This window comes from Mauremys mutica, chromosome 4 (genome assembly GCF_020497125.1).
Source record: "Mauremys mutica isolate MM-2020 ecotype Southern chromosome 4, ASM2049712v1, whole genome shotgun sequence".
NCBI classification, from domain to species: Eukaryota; Metazoa; Chordata; order Testudines; family Geoemydidae; genus Mauremys; species Mauremys mutica.
This window is the reverse complement of record NC_059075.1, coordinates 32,739,705-32,760,830: the sequence shown is the minus strand read 5'-3', so window position 1 is coordinate 32,760,830 and position 21,126 is coordinate 32,739,705. Positions and strand designations below refer to the sequence as shown.

The 21,126-nt window shown below is 42.2% G+C and overlaps 1 protein-coding gene and 1 long non-coding RNA gene across 9 annotated transcripts in view; one reads left to right on the top strand and one right to left on the bottom strand.

Moving 5' to 3' along the window:
* Positions 1-21,126, bottom strand: part of FOXN3 (forkhead box N3) — a 318,212-nt gene that overhangs the window by 188,968 nt on the left and 108,118 nt on the right. For 3 of the 8 annotated variants that reach the window (XM_045014701.1, XM_045014708.1, XM_045014709.1), the window contains exons 1-2: positions 6,350-6,707; positions 2,177-2,733 (exon numbers count right to left, since the gene is read on the bottom strand). In XM_045014701.1, the coding sequence (XP_044870636.1) occupies positions 2,177-2,719 (543 nt within the window). In that variant the 5' untranslated portion in view covers positions 2,720-2,733; positions 6,350-6,707. Of the gene's footprint in view, positions 1-2,176; positions 2,734-6,165; positions 6,220-6,349; positions 6,708-17,395; positions 17,682-21,126 lie in introns of those variants that run through there. The other 5 variants (XM_045014705.1, XM_045014703.1, XM_045014706.1 and 2 more) reach the window with 3 other exon arrangements.
* LOC123369298 overlaps positions 1-21,126 on the top strand; it is an 85,853-nt gene that overhangs the window by 56,171 nt on the left and 8,556 nt on the right. The gene's annotated exons all lie outside the window — the stretch shown is intronic.

The following is a 21,126-nucleotide window of genomic DNA, read 5'->3' as shown; positions in this document are numbered from 1 at the left end:
GCCATGCATGCAGGTGTCAAAATGCCAGCACTCTTGGAGAGAAACCCAGGAGGTATTTAAGTGACTTAATTCAATGTACATTTTAAATGGACAATGGAGATCTCACCACTACTACTGCTGGTTCCCATCAAGAGAAATGAGTGTTATGAAGAACTGGGAAATGGATAGACAGATATTTGTACATTTTTGACAGCTCATTTTCTCAAGAAGAGATCAAAACCTAGTCTCCTTATTTATTATTAGTTGGGATTTCTAAAATACTCATCACCTTAATAGCTGACATGGTACCACCACTGTGATCATGACCACCAATTGTAGGTGATCAGTTTTCCAGAGTCTTGCATAGTGCAAGAGGAACCCCTGTTTCTCTAATTTCCTATAGAGGAAATCACTTTGTGGTATTACTTATGGTCCCAAAAGACTGTTGGACGCTTGACATACACACATAGCAGGGAACCTGCAATCTAGACAGGAAACTTTGAAAAAGAGGAAAACGGGTGTAACAAAAAGCAAATGGGAATGCTAAACACACATCTAGCTTGTTCCAAGATTTTTTTTGTTTTATTAAGTCTATTTTGTTAGCTTGTTGTGGTCAGGAGTGTGATTTATAGGCCACGATAAGGAATGGTATGGCATTTTCCCTGCCTTACGTTTTCACTTCCAAATAGGAAGTTAGTACTCTAATTTATCAAGTGAAACGAGCTCCAATTCATGAATTAAAGGCCAGTTTTAATCTCATGCATGCTCACGTACAGCAACAACTAATTTATCAAAATGTGTCTTTAACACATCAGAAACCAAACTAGCTGAAAGGGTGAATTCTAGGAATCCAGAGTTTAAAAAGTAACAATTGAGTTTAAAAAAAAAAAAAACCACACAAAGTTTGGAAATCTAATCAAAAAGTTGTTAGTGCCTATCTATGCTTTCTCTGGAACATTATTTATTCCACCTCAGAGTTACATCAGCTTCAGTTTCATTTTCACAGAATTCAGGGTCAGATCTCACCTAATCTAGCTTTGGAGCAGCCAAAATATGTTGCAGCCAGAGCAACTGCTAAACCAAATTAAAAATACAAAGCTGAATAAAATCGGTATTTTCCAAACCAAAGAGTGTGTCCACTATATAGATATTTTCTATAAATTTGTGTAATTTCACCTGCCATTTATTTCACCAACCTGTTAGAATTAGAGAGCAAATTGGAGAAATAGCAGCCTGCCAATTCCGGAGGCAGTTCCTCCGCTGAGGGTTCATGAGTCCTATTGCTGTAAGAGGCTGTAGCCATTTGGAATTGGACAACTGTTGCCCTTAATGGACAGATTTATGCAATTAAAAGTTTTGCAGGAAATAGTAATGCTCTCAACACACTGTTCATTTTCCCTTCCTCTCATTCACAGCCTGGTTCTTCAGATGCAACTGAAAAAATTTAAAACGGTGAAACCAAGAGAAACAGCAGTAGTGAAGATCTGGGCATTAAAAATCTGCTTCTCAAACCCATGCCACCTCACTGAGGTCAAGGAGGCTGAATGGACATAAAAGAGCATAATTTAACTTCTGGTAGTCACAGTGGTTACAGGATGGGACCCAAACACCTGTGTCACCAACTTTATCCTTGGCCACTGCCTTCCACACACATGTCCTCTCAGAGGAGATTCTCTTAAGCACAGCTGAGACCAGGCAGGTTAAGTGCACAGGAAGATGGCTCACTACCAGAACTCTGAACTTCTTCTGAATTTTTAAAAGTGACAAAGTTTCTTCAAATTGCAACTCAGAGAAGGGAAAGGGGATGGAATCTTACACATGGCATCCCCTCTCGCTACACATTTGTATAAGCCAAGAACAGCACTGCACACTATTTATAGTATGAATACATGCGTCTTGTATAGCTGGAAACCATTAGCACAGCATGATAACTAAAAACAATATTTAACCACTATGCATGAAGACACCAGCTGGAAAAATAAAAAAAACCCCAAGAGTCCTTTCTTACAGATGTCTAGACAATGAATTTAATAAAGTCAGAACGAACCATCCTACAGCAATGCTGGCTTTGTGAATGTAACGAACTGAAATTACCAGAGATAGTAATGTAAACTGCATTTGACTATAGTGAATACATTTTAAGATGAGCAGATTTATTTCATTACTAACAGGTATGTCTGAATAGCTGGAATCTTACCTGACTTCTGTCTTTGTCCACCTTCTTAAAACACTTATTCAACGACAGATTATGTCTCACAGAATTTTTCCATCCAGTGGGAGCATTAGCAAAATAGGGAAAGTGTTCTAGGATCCAGTTGTATATATCCTTTACAGGCAGGCGTTTGGTTGGCGAGTCCTCAATGGCCATAAATATGAGGCAGCTAAAGGAATAAGGAGGTTTGCAATTGGGGTTCTGCTTGGCATCATAGGGCATGTCCGACTGAGCAGGAGAAGGAGGCGTGTCATCATCAATGTCCTGAACTGGGCTAACACTTCTTAAAACTGAGTCTCCAAAGCTTTTCAGCAAATTCTTGCTCTCGTGTAACCAGTTCAAGTTAGTTAGTTCTTCATCCTCCACGGCCCCTTTATCTAATCGGATGGCAGGCAAAGAGAAATCTAGGTCCTCGTCCTCATGAAGTGCCTTTGATAAATCGCTATCTTGGTAACACTGACTCAGTCCGCTGGAAACACTAATTCCTGAGCCCTCTGGCTTCTTACTGGGAGGCATGACTGGACCCATTTAGACAGAAGCACCTAGCAGAGTAAATCCAAAGCAGGGAGGGGGGGAAAAAGAAAGAAAGTTAGCTGGTAAGACAGCTATAGCATAACAACATTTTGACAGCTTTTCCCCAGTCAATAATTTGGCCTTTTATGTTCTACATTAAAAATGACAGGATCACATAAACATACATCCAAGACTGTTACGTAAAATAATTTACAATCAGGAAAAGGAATGCGATTTCAGTCCATAGGATAATACGATAATCCTCATATGCCTCAATTCTGCATGTATGTACTCAAAACTCCATACAGGAAATCCAAAACACACATCCCTTTAATGATTAATACATATATCAAATCATAGAATACTCCACTCATACTTCTTTTTATGTACTTATTAACTTTAAATTTAAAAAAACAGGGTGCACAAGGCCAGTTGCTTCAGATTAAGTTCAGCTGTTTGAAGACAACACAACAGCATTGTGATTAAAGTCACTCTGCCTCCTCTGGCGGAGGGCACAAGCAAGCAAACGTCAAATTTAACTATAGCACAATTATGATCGAGCTCAAAACTAGGAGCAGTACTTTTTAAACAGACATGAAGGGGATCCTGTAATTTGGGACTGGGCCAAAGAATACAGAGCCATGTGCTAGAAACACAGGACACCTCAAAGTACAGGTAAACAAAGGGGGTTTGAACATACTCTGAAACTTAATTGAAATGCGGCATAAATGAGAATCCATGGGAAATGTTACATATTATAAAAGTGACTTAGAAGAAGTATGGTGACAACATTTGCGGAGAATACTGCATTAGGGGGCTCAGAGGGAGTGAGAGATCAATAATATTCAGAAGGCCTTGGAGAGATCAGAAGTTTTTCCAGATAAATAATCTGTGTGATTCAACAGAAACAGGTAGGAGTAAAACAAAACAAAAAAGACAGGTGGGGGGCATTGCAAGGGGGGATATGTGCCTTCAGTTTTAATAAACAACAAAACATTAAGCGGATTAAAAAAGATAGAATTTTACATCCACCGCTAACTTATGGAGCTTTCTGCACAAGTACTTAACAAGAGGAAAAGGATGCCTGCATGGAAACAAAAGTGTAGACTATATTGTAGACTATATTAAGCACTATAATTCCTCTGTCTAGCAAGGGCACATTTGGCATACTGGTCATAGAATCACAGACTTGCTGTAGTAGTGAAGGAGAAATTATAGCAATTGGCAGTCAGAATTACACGGGAGCTGAAACACCTTACCTACAGAAAAAGGCTAAAGGGGTTAAGGTGGGGGAAGCCAAGGCCAACATTCTGGGGAAGGGGACGAATGAAGGAGGTAATTCATGGGATATAAAAGAGGGGAAAGAGTGCCACTACTGCAATTCTCTTCACAGTAGTGATAAAGAGAACATGCTTATGCAAAGATAAATTTAAAAAACACTGACTGGCACTACCACACATAGAAATAAGTTAAAATACAGTAAGACCACTACAAAAAGCAGAACAAAAATAATTAGTCTGAGACAGAAGCTATCTGGAGGAGGAAAATATATTGATATAGACCTGTGGACAGAGAGGCTGAGCCTACATAGACACTGCTTCCTAGATTTCTAAAGAAAATCTGAATGTCTGGAATATAAATATGAGTTTTACAGTTTACTCCAAAATCAGGGCACTGTGCACTGCTCACCTATGCTGCAAACTCAACTTTGGCTACTAATGGAAGTTATGCCCCATGAGCTCCTAAACAGGAAAATTATATCATGGCTGACAGTAAAGTAATTTAATTGCACTGTTGCTATGACAACATGCTGCTCTCTTTCTGTCTAATTTGCTTATTTGCCAGTATCCTCCCAAAGGGCCATATCATGCCATCCATTTTTAGACAGAACTCCTCACTGATTTCAACGGTGACTTCTGCTTAAAGACTAAGGACTTACACACTAGTTGCTATATTCAGTCACTGATTTTTTTTAAAAAGTTGCAGAAACCACCAAAAAAAAAACCACAATTTTTTTTCACATTTATGAAAAAAGTCCTAGATTAGTGGTAACTTTCCTACAGTTTTTTTTTATTATTATTATTATTATTATTATTAATAGAACTAGGGGAAATAGTCTGACTAAAGTCCATAGGAAGCCCCAAAATTACAGAAGTTATCAAAATACAGAACACTTTCCCATAAGTGAATTCATATGAGAAAGGGAAAGAGCCAATAAATCTCAAGTCAGTCTGATTCTTTCACCTTTGCAACTAAGTAAGGCCCTTGCCGGGTTCTCAGAACTCTCAAATCCAATTGGAGTTCAGCAGGAGTTGAAGATGCTCAGCACTTTGCAATTTAGGCCCTCAAGCACACTAAAGAAAACACAGTGCCATCGTATACATGGTCTATTGGCTTGCTGTCCCCTAAACTTTGGTTTGCAACATTTTTTTTCCCCACAAACGACAACTGAGTTTTCCAGTATTTGACTGTAACTGTATGCCAAGTTGCATTTTTTCCCTCTCCATATTTAGACAAAGAAATGCCTGATCACATGAGAGTCTGCAGTTAAGCAAACATTTTTTAATCTGCTGCCAATGAGGTCGCTCCACCAGATATGTAAATAGTTATTCGCTGGTGAACTGCTTTACCAACTTTTCTGTTTGGTATGAGTTCACTCTCTTTCGTTTCCCGTCACAGAGGAACAGAAATGGTTGAGAGGAAAAAGAAAGCGGGGGGAGGGGAAGGTTACTACCCACCCGCTATTAATACGTTCTCCAGAATAACTACTAGAAATATAGTTGAGGCCTGCACAGATGTGTATCTTTACAGAAAAAAAAAAGAGTTGACAAAGGAAAAATAAAGGGGGGGGGCGGGGAGGCAGCCAGAGACTGGTTCTGCTGCACTTTGAAACAGGCACATTGCAACACTCGTCCTGTACTTGTCAAAAACATTTGAAGGGGAAAAGGCACGCCGTGACTGGCTGGGATTTGAGTCAATCAATGGCGTTGCTAGGAAACTGGAAAACTGCTCTTATTCCTACACAGTGCCTGTGCCATTTGCAGTTGCAGCAAACATACCTTCAATGCTGGTGAGATGTCATAAACCTTTTATTGGCCTTACTGGATCATGCCATAAAAGCAACTTATCAATATACCTCGGAAGCCTAAGGCGTTCTGATCCCAGCGTTCTGATCTATTATTCTGACCATCTCTTTCTACCGCCAAACACCGAATGGATTTTTTTTTTAAATTATGTCTTTGCTAAGAGAGTCTCCCCCCACCAATTGGTAAACAGACAGCATGACTTAAGAGCTGGAGACTCAGACTCTGTTGCCTACGATGGCTTTTTAGTTTAAAGACAATGCCAACGCTGTTCATTAAGTGTCTTCGGAAATCAAGGTAGCAACAGCAGCAGCAACTAAACCACCACCACCACCACCACACATTTAGGGCATACACAGAACTCTCCGATCAACTTACTCCCATCTTTGGTTTAACTAGCACAGACACGATCTACCATTCCGAAAGCCGATCAGCACTTCTGTAATTAATGAAAAGAGCTTTTCAAATGTGCAGAAAAAGGATCTGCGATTTCCCTCTCGCCACACTGAGCTTCCAATGCAGCGCCTTATGCAATCTTCAGAAATAACAAACAACAACTTACCTGGCTTGAGAGAGGTTAGATTTTACCGCTGTCCTTTCATGGTTATTATGCAAACTTTCATCTGATTGAACAAGGCATCGTCTCCTCCTTTAGACTGAGCCAACAATGTGCAGAAGGGGAAAGGGGTCCCAGGGCACAAGAGGAAATACAGTAGCATGGGCCCCCTCTGCAGTTTTACCTTCCCGCCCCCCCACTTTCAGCCTTCCCTCCCCCCCTCCCCTTTACTCCTGATGGGCAGCGATTTGGGTCGGTGCTAGCAGAAGAGCGATAAATTGTTTCCACTGCAAGCAAACAAAAAAAGGCGACACATGACCAGGGAGGGAGGGAGAAAGAGAAAACGTGGGCTGGGCCAGCACTACAGCAGCCACGGAAGGGAGGGGAGGGCCAAGGGGGTGGGGGAGGGTGTTCGCTCTCATTGCACACACGGAGATCCCAATTGCAGGCGGGAGGGGGAAGTGAAAACACCCTCCCTGCCCGCCTACACCCCCAGCACGGCAGCTGCCCCAGCAAATCCGGCTCCCCCCTGCTCCACGTTCTGATCGCTCACAGGAAATTCGCCAGCTGCCTTCCCTCCTCCTCCGGCTCCTTCAGTTGCTTCTCCGCCACTTCCCCAGAGTCGCTCTCCCCCCCCTGCGAGTTACACAGACACTTCCTCTCTCATGGGGGCTCCCCTCACCCCTCTTCGCGCCTAGTTTGGATGGTCTGAAAGGCACCTCAGAGTTATAACTCGGGGCCTGTCCCCAACTCGGGCTTAGCCGAGCTGTTAGTGCGAGTGTGATTAGAAACATTGCTGAGCCAATGTTTGCCCTGCGCTCTGAAACTGGCGGTGCAAGATCTGAAAACATCAGGAGGAGGGAGACTGTAATCGTCCCAATGAAAACACTGCCTCGCAAGAGGGTGAGAATTTAAAAAGTCTCAGACTTAAAAAAAAAAAAAAAAAAAGTTAAGGTTGATCGGGATGTTACAGCAGCCCCAGGCCTGAAAGTTGTTCTCGAGAACAGCAGGGGCAAATAGCTGGTTCTGGGCCCTGGAATTCACTCCTTCATAGTCCCAGCAATCGAGCATTGCTCCTTTGGGGGAAACAATCAAAGATACCTCTTTATTCACACTCTCCCCAACAGTGGATACTAGTCTCCCCCTCGCAAGGGGTATTCTGATAGTCGTGATGTTTCTATTTATAGGAATGCACTCCTCCAGTACAACAAGATTATTAGGCTTCAATATTCAAAAGCAAGACACAACCAAATGCACCCAAATTAAAGCTATACCCATCCCTCAGCCCAGAAGAGACTGGGAGAGCAGACAAGTCTGAAGGTCAACAAAATGAGGGTTAGAAAAAACAAAGCAGGGGAAGCAAACTACCCAACACTACTGAAAACACTAACCCTTGCATTTTGTGTAGTCATAGCCCCATGCAAAATGGATTTCAAATGATATGGTAGTGCTTTTACACCCACTATGCACAGGGGTAAATGATAGTACAGGTGTAGGACAGTGGAGAATATCCCCACCAGCATCCTTACAATTTATACCAGAGAGCTCTTAGCTCAAGTGATTTAGTTTAGCAAATCCCAACTGCTGAGATATGTATCCACACACAGAGAAGTACTAAATTATCCAGGGCCCAATACAGTTAAAGTTCTATAGATTTAAAAATGGAGCTATGAGTCTGACAGTTTGCTCCACCTGGGGATCTTTCCTCAAATGCTTTAAATTGCAACAGAAAACAAACCAGAAACCAACACAATCAGGGAGGAGAGAAACCATTTATTCCTTAGAGAAACATGTTTTAAGGCCTTGACTAGGAAAAAAGGTACTTAATTCCCACCCAGTTGAGCTATCTCAAGGGGATTAGTGTTAAGTGGGTTTCTCAACTGAGTTAACACCAATTCAGTTAAACTAGTTGAATTAAGCTAATTTAAAAAACAAAACAAAAAACCGCACCCACCCATTTTTTTGTTAGTTTAGATAGGTTCTAAATGTGCAGCTGCATGAGTTCAAGAGCACTGTCTCTTAAGAAAGAAAAACCCAACAGCTAGGACTTTTATAAATTTCTCATCTGTACAGTTCAAAATATTGCACAAATCTGGGTCAACAGAATTATACAAGTGGAGAAACTGAGGCACAGAGAGGTGACGTGACTTCACTTCAGTCAGTGGCAAAGCTAGATATAAAACCCAGGCCTCTTTACACCAAATCCCTACACCTATAATAAATATAATAAAGTACTAGCTTTTATATAGTGCTTTTCATCAGCAGATCTCAAAAGACTTTATAAAAGGAGGCTGTTATATTTATCCGTGTACAGATAGGGAAACTGAGGCAGAGAGGGACATGACTTCCCTAGAGTCACCCAAGTGGTTAGTGGCAGAGTAGGGACTAGACACCAGGTCTCCCAACTCACAGTCATAGTACTCTATGCACTAGGTAACATTTCCTGCTCTAATACTGTATTCACATAACTGAGTTAAGAAAAGAAAATCCAGATACAATTGACCACCTTTAAAATTAGCATAATTAATAGTTTTAAGGGTAATCCAAAATCAAGTGTTTTCCATTCTGAATTAACAAAATCTGCAAATTAGTTAATAGCTACACCAATGTTTCCCTTCAACATAGGCCAGGTCTACACTAGAATTGTTTACCCATACAATGTTGGTTAGAGGTAGGGTGACCAGATGTCTCGATTTTATAGGGATAGTCCCGATTTTTGGACCTTTTTCTTACATAGGCACCTATTACCCCCAACCACCGTCCCAATTTTTCACACTTGCCATCTAGTCATCCTAGTTAGAGATGTGATTTTTATACCAGCAAAAGTGCTGGTGTAGATGCAGTTACAAAAGCAAAAAAGTGACTGTTTTTCCATTTGGAGAACTGAGATAAATTCTGGTCATGTCTTGCTAAGATCTTCCCTTGCTGATAGGTTTTTCCCCTCTGTCTACTGAACTGATATTTCACATTCTTGCATGTTTTCTGAAAGCTGTGCCAGCAGCTGAATGTAAGAATGGAAACAATACCCATTAGACAACACAATATCTTTATTACCTGCTCCTAACAATACCCTGCAATCACACTTCTTTCTATCATCGAAGCACACTGTGGACCATTACCTTACACAATTCTTATCTCATGGCTATGTTGTTTTAAACAGAAACTAAATTACCAAATAACACCACCCCCAGAAATTAACTCCAAGTACTTGGAGAAGTTCTTTAAGTAAAACAACTGACTCTTTATCAACATCAAAGAGGAGACATTCACCACATTTGCCATTGGTTTCAAAAGTCAAGCCTCTTACAAAACTAAATGGAATTCAGTTAATGAGCATTGTTTCAGAAGTGTCAAGGGCAAAATCTCATGGGATACTGTTGTGGGATATAAAGACTATTGCATCTAAAATCTCAGTACCTATGTATGAACTCTGTATCTGAACAGGATACAATTCTATTCTGTTTCAAATCAGTAGTAAAATTTCCAATTGACTCAATGGGAGTAGGATCAGTTCCAGAATGTTACAGCTTTTCTATGGAAAACAGGTCCTGCCACAGTAAGCCATAAGGATAACAAGCAGACGATCAGCCCAAAAATGTTTGAAATGCATGTATGGTAGGCAGTATTCTCTACTGGCTAGAGCACAGGACTGGGGGACAGGAAACATGTATATTCCAGTCCTTGCTGTCAGCGACTGTGGCCATGCAGCACCGCTGCAGCGTGTCAGTGAAGATGGGCTGTGCTGACAGGAGAGCGCTTTCCCATTGGCATAATAAAACCACCTCCGCAAGTGGCAGAAGCTATGTGAATGGGAGAAGCTCCCCCACCAACATAGCACTGTGCAGACCAGTGTTCATAGGTGCTGGAACTAGAAGTGGTGGGTGTGCTGCGGCACCCCCTGACTTGAAGTGGTTTCAGTCATATACAGGGTTTACAGTTTGGTTCAATGGCTCTGAGCCACCCCCACTCAGGGTCACCCAGAGGGGGAGGCAAGTGGGGCAATTTGCCCCGGGCCCCGCAAGGGCCCCCACGAGAGTTTTTTGGGGCCCCTGGAGCAGGGTCCTTCACTCGTTTCAGGAGCCCCAGAAAACTCTCACGGGGCCTAGGCCCCCGGAGCTTCTTCTGCTCCGGGTCATCATCGGCAATTCGGTGGCGGGGGGTCCTTCCGCTCCAGGGCAGAAGGACCCCCCGCCGACAAATTACCGCCGAAGACCTGGCACTTCGGCGGTGGGTCCCGTTTCAGCAGTAATTCGGCGGCGGGGGGCCCCCGCCACAGGTCTTCGGGGTACATCGGCGGCGGGTCCCGGAGCAGAAGGACCCCCCGCCGCTGAATTACCGCCCCCACTATCCCCAGAAGCACCTGGTGTAACTTATGTCCCCTCATGGGGGTGATTTATTCACTCCCCTAAACGACGTGCGTTATGCTGACATAAGCTGAAGTGTAGATATAGCCTCAATGCGCAGCGGCAGTTAAAAAAGCGAACAGAATGCTGGGAATAATTAAGAAACGGATAGATAATAGGACAGAAAATATCACGTTGTCTCTATATAAATCCATGGTATGCCCACATCTTGAATACTGTGTGCAGATGTGGTCACTCCATCTCAAAAAATATATATTGGAATTGGAAAAGGTTCAGAAAAGGGGAACAAAAATGATTAGGGGTATGGAACGGCTTCCATCTGAGGAGAGAGTAATAAGACTGGGACTTTTCAGCTTGCACCATAGATAGCTATACAAGAATGTATTAACTTTCAATTCAATTTTGAGGAATACCAGTCACTGTTTCAGTCTCTCTGTTTAATGAGGATTTCCAAGAATCTCTCTCTACCCCATTCCCTTGCCCTCCATCCAGTCTGGAATCTGATACCTCCTGCAAGCTGAGCATGGCAAAGAGCACAAACTCTGATCTTCCCATCATCATCACTGGTGAGAACATTTTCCCTGTCCATTAGTCTGTTGATGTTCCACCACCCCTCTGAATATTTCTACTGCCTGCCCCAATCCCACAATGCATCAGGTTCAAACTTTTTGTCATCACCTTCAAGTCCCTACCCAACCCCATCTTCTATGTCAATCTAACCTAGTCTCTGATCACATTGCCCTGATCAATCCACTTAGGGCATCAAGCCTTGCACCACTGTCAGTTTGTCTGTTTCTCCCACAACTGTCTCCATTTATTTTTTCCATCCCAATGCCTATTTATGGGGCACCTTGCCAGAGCCATCCTCCCAGGCTGCTACCTTCCCCTCAAAGCTGTCCTGAAGACCCGGTTCTTCCAAGAGGTCTAAAAAAAATTTGCTGATTATGCCTGTGAATTTTTTTTATGGTTTGTACTGCAGTTGTACCCAGAGCTCCCAGTTCTGATTGGGGCCCTTTTGTGTTAGGCATGCTGCAAGCACAGAAGCAAACATGGTTCCTGCCCCAAAGAGTTTGTAAAATAAAATAGATCGTAGTCTCATTAGAAGGTTGTGATGCCTAGCTGTGTGCTAGCCTTCACCATTTTCTTCCTGCTCGTTCTTCCTCCCCAGTGGTTTGTTTCTCCTTCTTGTTGTGTCATGTCTAAACTTAGGTTGTAATGTCCTTGGGGCAGGGATCCTCTCTTATGTCTATTGATGGCATCTTAAACACATTTGGGCACTATTTAAAAAAACTGATTTTTAACACAATGCACTTTTGCCCTCATTTCCTCTTTTACACTTCCTGCTACAACTGCTCCTCCCAAGTGACCTTTTTTGTTTCTTTCTTCCCACACTTGTATTTCTGCCTTCTTTCATACCACCACTTATGCTGGGCATTTCCTCTTTTTGTTCATCAAATGACTATTTAGAGTCACATGCTAACCTCCCTTTCCCCACATCTATATAATGGAGTCCACTTACTTACACACACACACACACACACACACACTAGGAGGGGATAATAGAGGTTCTCATGATGATGGATACATATTGCACAAGTCTGATACCAACACCACTCCTTTTACTGATGGGAGACCTCTACTGTGACCATTCCCTGTGATACGTATAATCAGAGTTACATAACTGTTTTATCCTTTCATTTAAACATTCCTCAAGTTCTCAATTACACCAGTTGTGGAAACCCCAGAAAGAGCTGAATTTGTGAGAAAATGAACATCAGTGCAAAGCTTTATGAGAGGCATACATCTTGCCAATGATCAGATGAAACAAAGTTATATGTTTCTGCAGTTCTGGTGTTCCATGAACCTCAGTATCATTAATTTTGAATAATCAGAACAACAAAATATTGTATTTAATGTAAAAGTTCCTTTGTAAAATGGTGCACAGAAGTTTATGATGCCACTGTAGTTACACACACCTGCAACTTCTAAGGAAATGGTTATACTTTGTACTAAAATTATATACAGCTGTCAAACTATCAATAGTTAAAGGGGGTGGGGAGAAAAATCACATGCTGCTTTGTTCCACATACAATTATTAAGCCAGGTCTACAGTAAGAGCGCTTGACCAGGATAGCCATATCAGAATAGTATACCAGCAAAGCACTCCTAGTATGGATGCAGTTTATACCAGCAAAACTGCACTTTTGCTGGTATCGCTTATTCCAGCCCCCTCCCGCTGAACAAACAAACCATAACAGTAAAAATGCAACTTTGCAGTACAACAACTGCAGCTACTCTGACAGTTATGCCCACAAAAGCTCCTAATCAGAGCTCACAAGTCACTACACCCCTGACCAACAAAGCTATACCAGCACAAGCCTGTAGTGCAGTGGTTCTCAAACTTTTGTACTAGTGACCCCTTTCACATAGCAAGCCTCTGAGTGCGACCCCCTTTAAAAATATATTTTGAAGTGTTTTTAATTTAACACCATTATAAATGTTAGAGGCAAAGCGGGGTTTGGGGTGGAGGCTGACAGCTCATGACCCGCCATGTAATAACCTTGCAACCCCCCCGAGGGGTCCCGATCCCCCGTTTGAGAACCCCTGCTGTAGTGTAACCCGGCTTTCTAGTTTACATTTAGATTTTGCAGGAGACAGAAACAAAATGAGTTTTTCATTTTCAAACTTCTCTGGTATTTGATGGACCAGAGTCTGTTGTCAGTTACACTGGTATAACAATAATTTGCCCTTGTAATACCTCTAACTTAGAATTCCTCGTACCACAATTGTATGACAGACCTGCCAAAGTTATCAAAGACAGAGATCAACTGGATTTTATTTTATTTTTTTGGGTGCAGGGAGAAGGAAATGAAGCAACCAAAGTCACATACAAAGCAAAAAAGTTCAATTCTGAATAATAAAGTTACCTGGGAAAACAGTAACTAACACAAATTAATACTGTTACAAAGTTTTACTGTTGGATGGACCTGCTAAAAACAAATTACAATTATTTCTGGGTCAAATCTGGAAGTCCTTACTCAGTTTTTCTTGAATAAAAGCTCTTCATTTCAGTAAAACCTGAATAAGAACTTTAGGCTTTGACCCTTTATTTGTACATCCACAAATGCAATGTAAGTTAACATAGTAGAATCTTGCATATGACAATTTATGGGCGATACTGCATGGAATCAGAAGGCAAGTCTTCCACAGATTTAAAAAAAGTTCTAAAGAACATCACTTTTTTTTTTTAAACACACATTCTTGACCTTTCAGCAGCTCCACACTTACTTTTAGTGAAACGCACCTTGAATAATATAGCTATCAGTAAACTGTTAATTCCTAGAGATGTGTGCCTTGCTTAAAATGGGAGCTTTTTCTTAAAATCATATCTATTCTTGGAGACAGGGTTTGCAACCAGTTAGTGACATGACTGACATTAAATGAAGTTTAGTATCAGAGGGGTAGCCCTGTTAGTCTGGATCTGTGAAAGCAGCAAAGAGTCCTGTGGCACCTTATAGACTAACAGACGTATTGGAGCATGAGCTTTTGTGGGTGAATACCCACTTCGTATGCATGCATCCGACGAAGTGGGTATTCACCCACGAAAGCTCATGCTCCAATACGTCTGTTAGTCTATAAGGTGCCACAGGACTCTTTGCTGCTTTTAAATGAAGTTTGTGTTCACATGCCAAGTAAATGTTGATCATGTTGTAATTGTGATATTAACAACACTTTGCTCTTACCAGTAGCCTAGGCTAGCACATGACCGTTTCCCTATAACCATTACTTAATTCTCTGTGTGGATGGGACTCACCAGCTATGCCTGCCTGCCTGCACAGATGGACAGTCATTTTTTCCCGAGCAAGATATCTGCCTGACATGCTACTATGGCTGCTCTGTGTGCATGTTTTCTGGATACTGCTTCCCGCTAAGGCACTGATTGCTGGCCAAATTTTCCCAGAATGCACTGATACTAACATAGGGTGTGTGATAAGTGTAGACACACGGACTCAGCTGATGCACGGTTGTATTTGAAAAAAACTGCTATGTGGATATACTTTGTAATCTGGTAGGATGAGAACATCACAAACTGATTTTTAAAAAAATCAAGTTGCATTTAAGTGCGGACAGTGTTTATTATGTTTTAAGAGTCCAACCAAATACACTGTGGAAGGAGACCTTCCACACTGTGGAAAGAGACCATGGAAAAATTGGGGGGAGGGTGTGTGCAAAGGGAACCTGAAACAGTAGCATCTGCAGTAGGTTTCCCCCTTCTCCTTGGGTCCTCTGCAGGGCTATAGGGTGCTGAGGAGGCTGAACCATGGTGGGGGAAACAAGACATCATGGCATGGGAGCTAGGCAGAGGGAAAGAGAAAAGGGTAGTTTCTGGTTTCCACGTGGGTGGGGATTTCTGCTCCTCCATTGTGGTTGGGAAAGCTCATGGTTGGGGTTGGATGCCTGCTCCATGCTGGGTCTGTTGGCACCGCCCCTGCCTCTCTGGAAACAAACAGCCTCACCTAACAGATGGCATAATCTGAAAGATTTAGTGCCTCACTCTGACGCATCACAGATGTTTGGTAGGAAAGTTTCCTTACCTACATGTTTCCCTCATCCAGAAGGGATGGTGATGGCCTTAAACAACTACTTTGTGAAAGGCCCCAGTTCTGCAAACACTTATGCATGTGCAATAATGGTTACAGGATTGGAGCCTAAAATTGCTATCACTACACAACATTTTGAAACAAATTATGATATAGAAAAGTCAATTATGGTGTGTGTGTGTATATGCATTTTAATGTATATGTTTTATTTGCTCCACTCTTGCTTGTTAAACCACTTTCAGCATTTTTTTTAAACGCAAACAAACAAAACAAAAGAGCTTTTGCTGGAAAAACTTCTTAATTCTGAAAGTTACTGGACCAGCACTGGGTAATAGAATGGGGGTTTCAATAGAACACAAAAGCAAATCCAGACTTGAAAAGAGACAGGCTGTCCTGCTACAAGCCAGTCAACTGCCAAACTGTCATTTTGCTGTGCTGCTGAACAGAAGGCCCATGTAATGACAACCACAAAACTCATTTATACTCTGAAAAGGTGACTAATGAGCTCATTCATGCTGCCTATAAATTATTCACTTACAACACTGACCCCACTCAAGACAAACAGCAAAGTAAACTTTAAACACTGGGATCCAAGGCCTTCTGAGGAGTCAGAGTTACTTCTGTCAAACGTTTCACAATAAAACAGAGACTACATTTGCTTCTGTTTCATTGTCAAATTCACTCTTCTATTTACACTTCTTTTTACTACTTTTAATCAATTTAAAGTAGATGCAGCTGTTACACATTTATTTCTCTGTTGCCCAGTTTTTCCATTAGTTATTACAGGCAATCAAAAAGCACTATAAATAGCTTTAAATTAGATTCTTCAGAAATTGAAGCCTGACCTTAAAATGCAACGCAGGTCTCTACAGTGCTAAGAACACACGTGCACACGTGATTAGCAAGTGCTGTGTCCAAATGGAAACAAAATGACAATCATTTTCAGTTATTTTGGGGTTTGATTTATGTGCTTTAGTTTAGGGTAAAATATTCCTTCAAAACACTGTTAATCCAACTTGTCTCCTGAGATTTGTGATTATTTAAATTTCCATTAAAATTTATAATCTGTGACAACATGAACATGGAGGTGTTTTAAAAGATATATTTTGGTTTTTAGGCGCTGGAATACACATAAAAACTTTTCCCCAAAAGTAGTATATTAATGAAGATGACTTTCCTCATTCTGACAGGTTTCAGAGTAGCAGCTGTGTTAGTCTGTATCCGCAAAAAGAACAGGCGTACTTGTGGCACCTTAGAGACTAACAAATTTATTTCAGCATAAGCTTTCGTGAGCTACAGCATAGCTGTGTGTTCCATTCTATGCATCCGAAGAAGTGAGCTGTAGCTCACGAAAGCTTATGCTGAAATAAATTTGTTAGTCTCTAAGGTGCCACAAGTACTCCTGTACGTTTTCCTCATTCTGTTTAATGTGAAGTAAGAGAGTTTATAGTTTACCATTATCATTGTAAATAATATTTGCTGTAACAAAAGTGGTTGTTGTATGTAGCAGTTCACATCAATTGGGACTTTTGTCTGAGTAAAGACTGCAGACACTTTATGATTATCCAGATAAATTGCTCGCATATTTAGAAGTGCAGTTTAGTAAATTCTGATGTGAAGTGGCAATTCATACAAAGACTGAAGTTAAAATGACATTAAGGGCTGAATTCTGCTCTTTGAAACATGCCCAACCCCTGCTGAAATCAATTAGCGTTACACATGTCTGTACTGAAGTTAATTCCAAGGGTGAGAAATGCCCAGCCAGAAGTGAAAGCAAGGAAACTCATAGTTAAAAGTGAAATTGCTATTCTGAGCTAATTTAATACATTAGACACTGCAGGGTCTCCAAACAATGCCAGACCTTAAATAACACACAATACCTAGGCACAAGAAAAAGGAAGTTAAAGATGGAGTTTTACAACTTCAACTTTGATTTTCCTCTTGGCTTTTTTCCATTTTAAGTCAAATCCACACCGTTAGAATTGCATTTTTAATCACCCCTTTTCTTCCAAAACAAAAAATATTAATGAAATGGAACAAGAACCTTGCTGCTGTACTATTTAAAGGAAAAAGACTTTTCTACCTACCAACAGCAATTTGGATGGCCTTCATGTGTTTACATTCACATTTCCGAGTCTACAAGAAAAACACGCTTAGATCCTTGCTTGCACTGTTTGTGTTGCTTTGTAAAGAGGCAAGTGATTAAAAAAAAAAAAAAAGACAAAGCAGTGGAGTATTCTGCAACCACACAGCATGCAAGTCCTAACTTATCAGTAGCTCTCCACCTGATGAGATTCCTGAGCTTCTCATAGCTGAAGGGTGTTGGCAAAAAGCTGCTTTGAAACAGCGTCACATGTCCTGCCCCAATAACCTGTCTGACAAGCAGAGTTCACTTCACAGTTCATTGGTGGGAAATGTGGGAGCTTCCCGCATTAGTCTTTCCACACCCTGCTCCTGATTTTTCTAATGACAAGCCATTATGATGTCAGTTTTGCCCCGGGACTTGGTCTGGTTCGCATAAAAACAACCTACAGTTGGCTGCAAAATCAGAGGAATACTGGGGGTGGGGACAAACTGATGTTAAAACTTTCTAACTACATGTAATTGCAAAAGAGGCACAAACTACAAAATCTTTCAACAATGATCAACAACTGAAAGATAGTCCATTGAATATTCAATACTGCTAACCTATCTTGGGGTTTTATAGCTAGGTAGACAATAATAATAATAATATTCATATTATTTTAAGAAATCAACAATCAAGACATTCACAAAGCAAACAACTTTTACATTCAACTCTCCCTGGGAAAACTCTGGTCCCCTAGAGCAGTGGTTCTCAAACTTGGGCCACGGCTTGTTCAGGGAAAGCCCCTGGCGGACTGGGCCAGTTTGTTTACCTGTCGCATCCGAAGGTTTGGATGATCACAGCTCCCAATCGCCGTTTCAGGGCAATGAGGGCTGCAGGAAGTGGCGTGGGCCGTGGGACATGCTGGCCACCCTTCCTGCAGCCCTCATTGGCCTGGAGCTGCGATCGGCTGAACGTGCGGCCGTGGCAGGTAAACAAACCGTCCCAGCCTGCCAGGGGCTTTCCCTGAACAAGCGGCAGCCCAAGTTCAAGAACCACTTTCCTAGAGTAATAATATCTATCTTTCTGTAAAAGATTATCTTCCCCACTCACCTCTTCATCAAGCACAGGTCCCAAACCAGCAAACAGTTACTCGTGTACTTAACTTTGCACTCTATGAGTAGTCCCAGGAAAGTCAATTGTACTTAGGGTTGCCAGGCATCCGGTTTTCAACAGAAATGCCCAGTCGAAAAGGGACCCTGGTGGCTCCGGTGAGCACTGCTGACTGGGCTGCTAAAAGTCCGGTCAGCGGCACAGCAGGGCTAAGGCAGAGGCGGCCATGGGGGTTCCATGTGCTGCCCCCGCCCCAAGCGTCGGCTCCACAGCTCCCCTTGGCCAGGAACTATGGCCAAGGGGAGCTGTGGGGGTGGCACCTGTGAGCATGGGCAGTGCACGGAGACCCCTGGCTTCCCCTGTGTCTAGGGGCCGCAGGGACAGGCAGGCTGCTTCCGGGAGCCGCCTGAGGTAAGCACGGCCTGGATCCCTCACCCCAACCCCTTGCCCTGAGTCCCCTTCCGCACCTAAATTCCCTCCTCAGAGCCAGCATTCCACACCCCCTTGCATACCCCAACCCCCTGCCCCAGCCCTGAGCTCCCTCCTGCACTCTGAACCCCTTAGCCCCACCCAGAGCCCCCTCCTGCACCCCTTGTCCCCGGCCCCACCCCCTCCCGCACCTCAACCCCCTGCCCCAGCCTAGCAAAAGTGAGTGAGGGTGGGCAGAGTGAGCGATTGAAGGGAGAGGGGATGGAGTGAGCGGGGGGCAGAGACTCGGATTGGGGTGGGGCAGGCGGCGGGGCAAGGGTGTTCGGTTTTGTGCGATTAGAAAGTTGACAACCCTAATAGGAGTACACATAGTGCATATAGTTACGCACATGCATAAGTCTTTGCAAAATCAGGACCTTAGTCTATAGATTTTTCACTTTATTTTTGGTAAAAACTTTTGCCCTTGATCCTGCAAATACTTACACACTTCAGTAACTTACCGATGTGAGCACTCTCATGGAAGTCAATAGGACATTCACAGGGTGTAAAGTTAAGCACGTGTATAAGTCTGTGTAGGATTGGGATCTTAGGTGCAGGGGCCCACGTAAGCAGATCGGCATGTAAAGCTCCACTGAAGTTTGGGCTCCATGTTGGTGCAGAAGTCTTTTCTCACAAATCAGCTTGTAAGATAAAGGAGTTAGGCCTTGATCTTGTGAAGGACATATGCCCATGCTTAACTTTATGCACAATGAGTAGTCTCCTACTGAGATCCATAGTATTTGCAATTGAAAGCTACATAGGGCCAGGGGTCAGAGTTGGCTCTCACATAACCTGGTGTCCACTCCAGTTTACTGCAATGGAGTTATTCTGGATTTGCACCAGTGTTAAGGGAAACCAGCATCTGGTTCTTTGGCTTTATTTATTTATTTTTTTTAAATGTTGTGTTCACCTATGGCACAGTACCACTAAGGCTGATTAAATGGATCTCCCCTTATTGCAGTACAGAGAGATGAGCTAATGCATTTTAATCTCACACTTCAGTCTTTGCAGCAACCTTAGTGATTTAATTAAATAATAATAATACTAATAAAACATATATCCATCAATGAGTGGCTGGTAATACATTTATTTGTATGCAGAGATTTTTTTAATTTAAGTTCTAAATACACTGAACTTTACAGCAACACTTGTAGCTACCATAACAACCACATCTTATATATTCAACTCACATCCAATTCAGGGCAGAAGAGCAGTCCATTTTGTAGCAAAGAGCAGTGCTGTTTTGTGGATCAGCTGGCAAGATGTTTTCTAAAGCAGCTCAGATCAGTCAACAACAATCTCCCCCTAGAGTCCAAGTACATCACCTCAAAAATATGTCTCAGCTCTTCTGGCACTGAGCCTGGGAACCCAAATCTGTCCCTGGTCCAGATCCTCCAGTTGGCAGCACAACGAATTGCTGCCCTGCCACCAAGGTGGAAAGTCATTTTTCACTCATGTTATTTCAAAAATAGAGCACTTGCTTTATTTAAAAGAGGGAAAAAAATAATACATTGTGCTTTAGGAAATCTACAGCCCACAAAGCTCCTTTGCTTTATAAAGCCACACAGGCAAGGGATCAAGTTAGAACAATGTAATTAATATCCCAAGAAGTTTGAGCTGAAAAATAAACTCAGACTGAATATTCTATTGCTCTCAACCCATTGGGTCCATGCCAGTCAGACTTGAACTATGCATCACTAATACCCTTCCCTGTGATCTTTGCAGCGGCTTGGGGTGGATATCATCTAGATCTGCATCAGAGATTTCCCTCTGTTTCATCTTGTGGAGTTTTTCTATGCATATTTTCCCTATAGTCTTCATGGGATTTACATGAGCTGTCGCATAAGAGAGCTAGCTGCACCTCGATCCCCTTCTGATCTCTCTAAATTCACCCTTCAGGTGTCAGTCCTCACGCCTTTATCTTAATCCATTGCAGGGTGGAATTATGCAATTCTTCCACTCTTACACCAGGCCTTGGGCCACAATATACCTTGTGAATCAATGAGCTTTCCCAGCAGGTCTGAGTGCGGCTCTTCCCTTCAGGCGACTCTGACCAGAGGTGACTACAGTGACTCAACAGCCTTCTTAAACCAAAGTATTATTTAATTTAACAACAGGAACAAAGCATTTAGAGAAAAAGGACTTTAAAAACAATAAACAGTCTACACATGT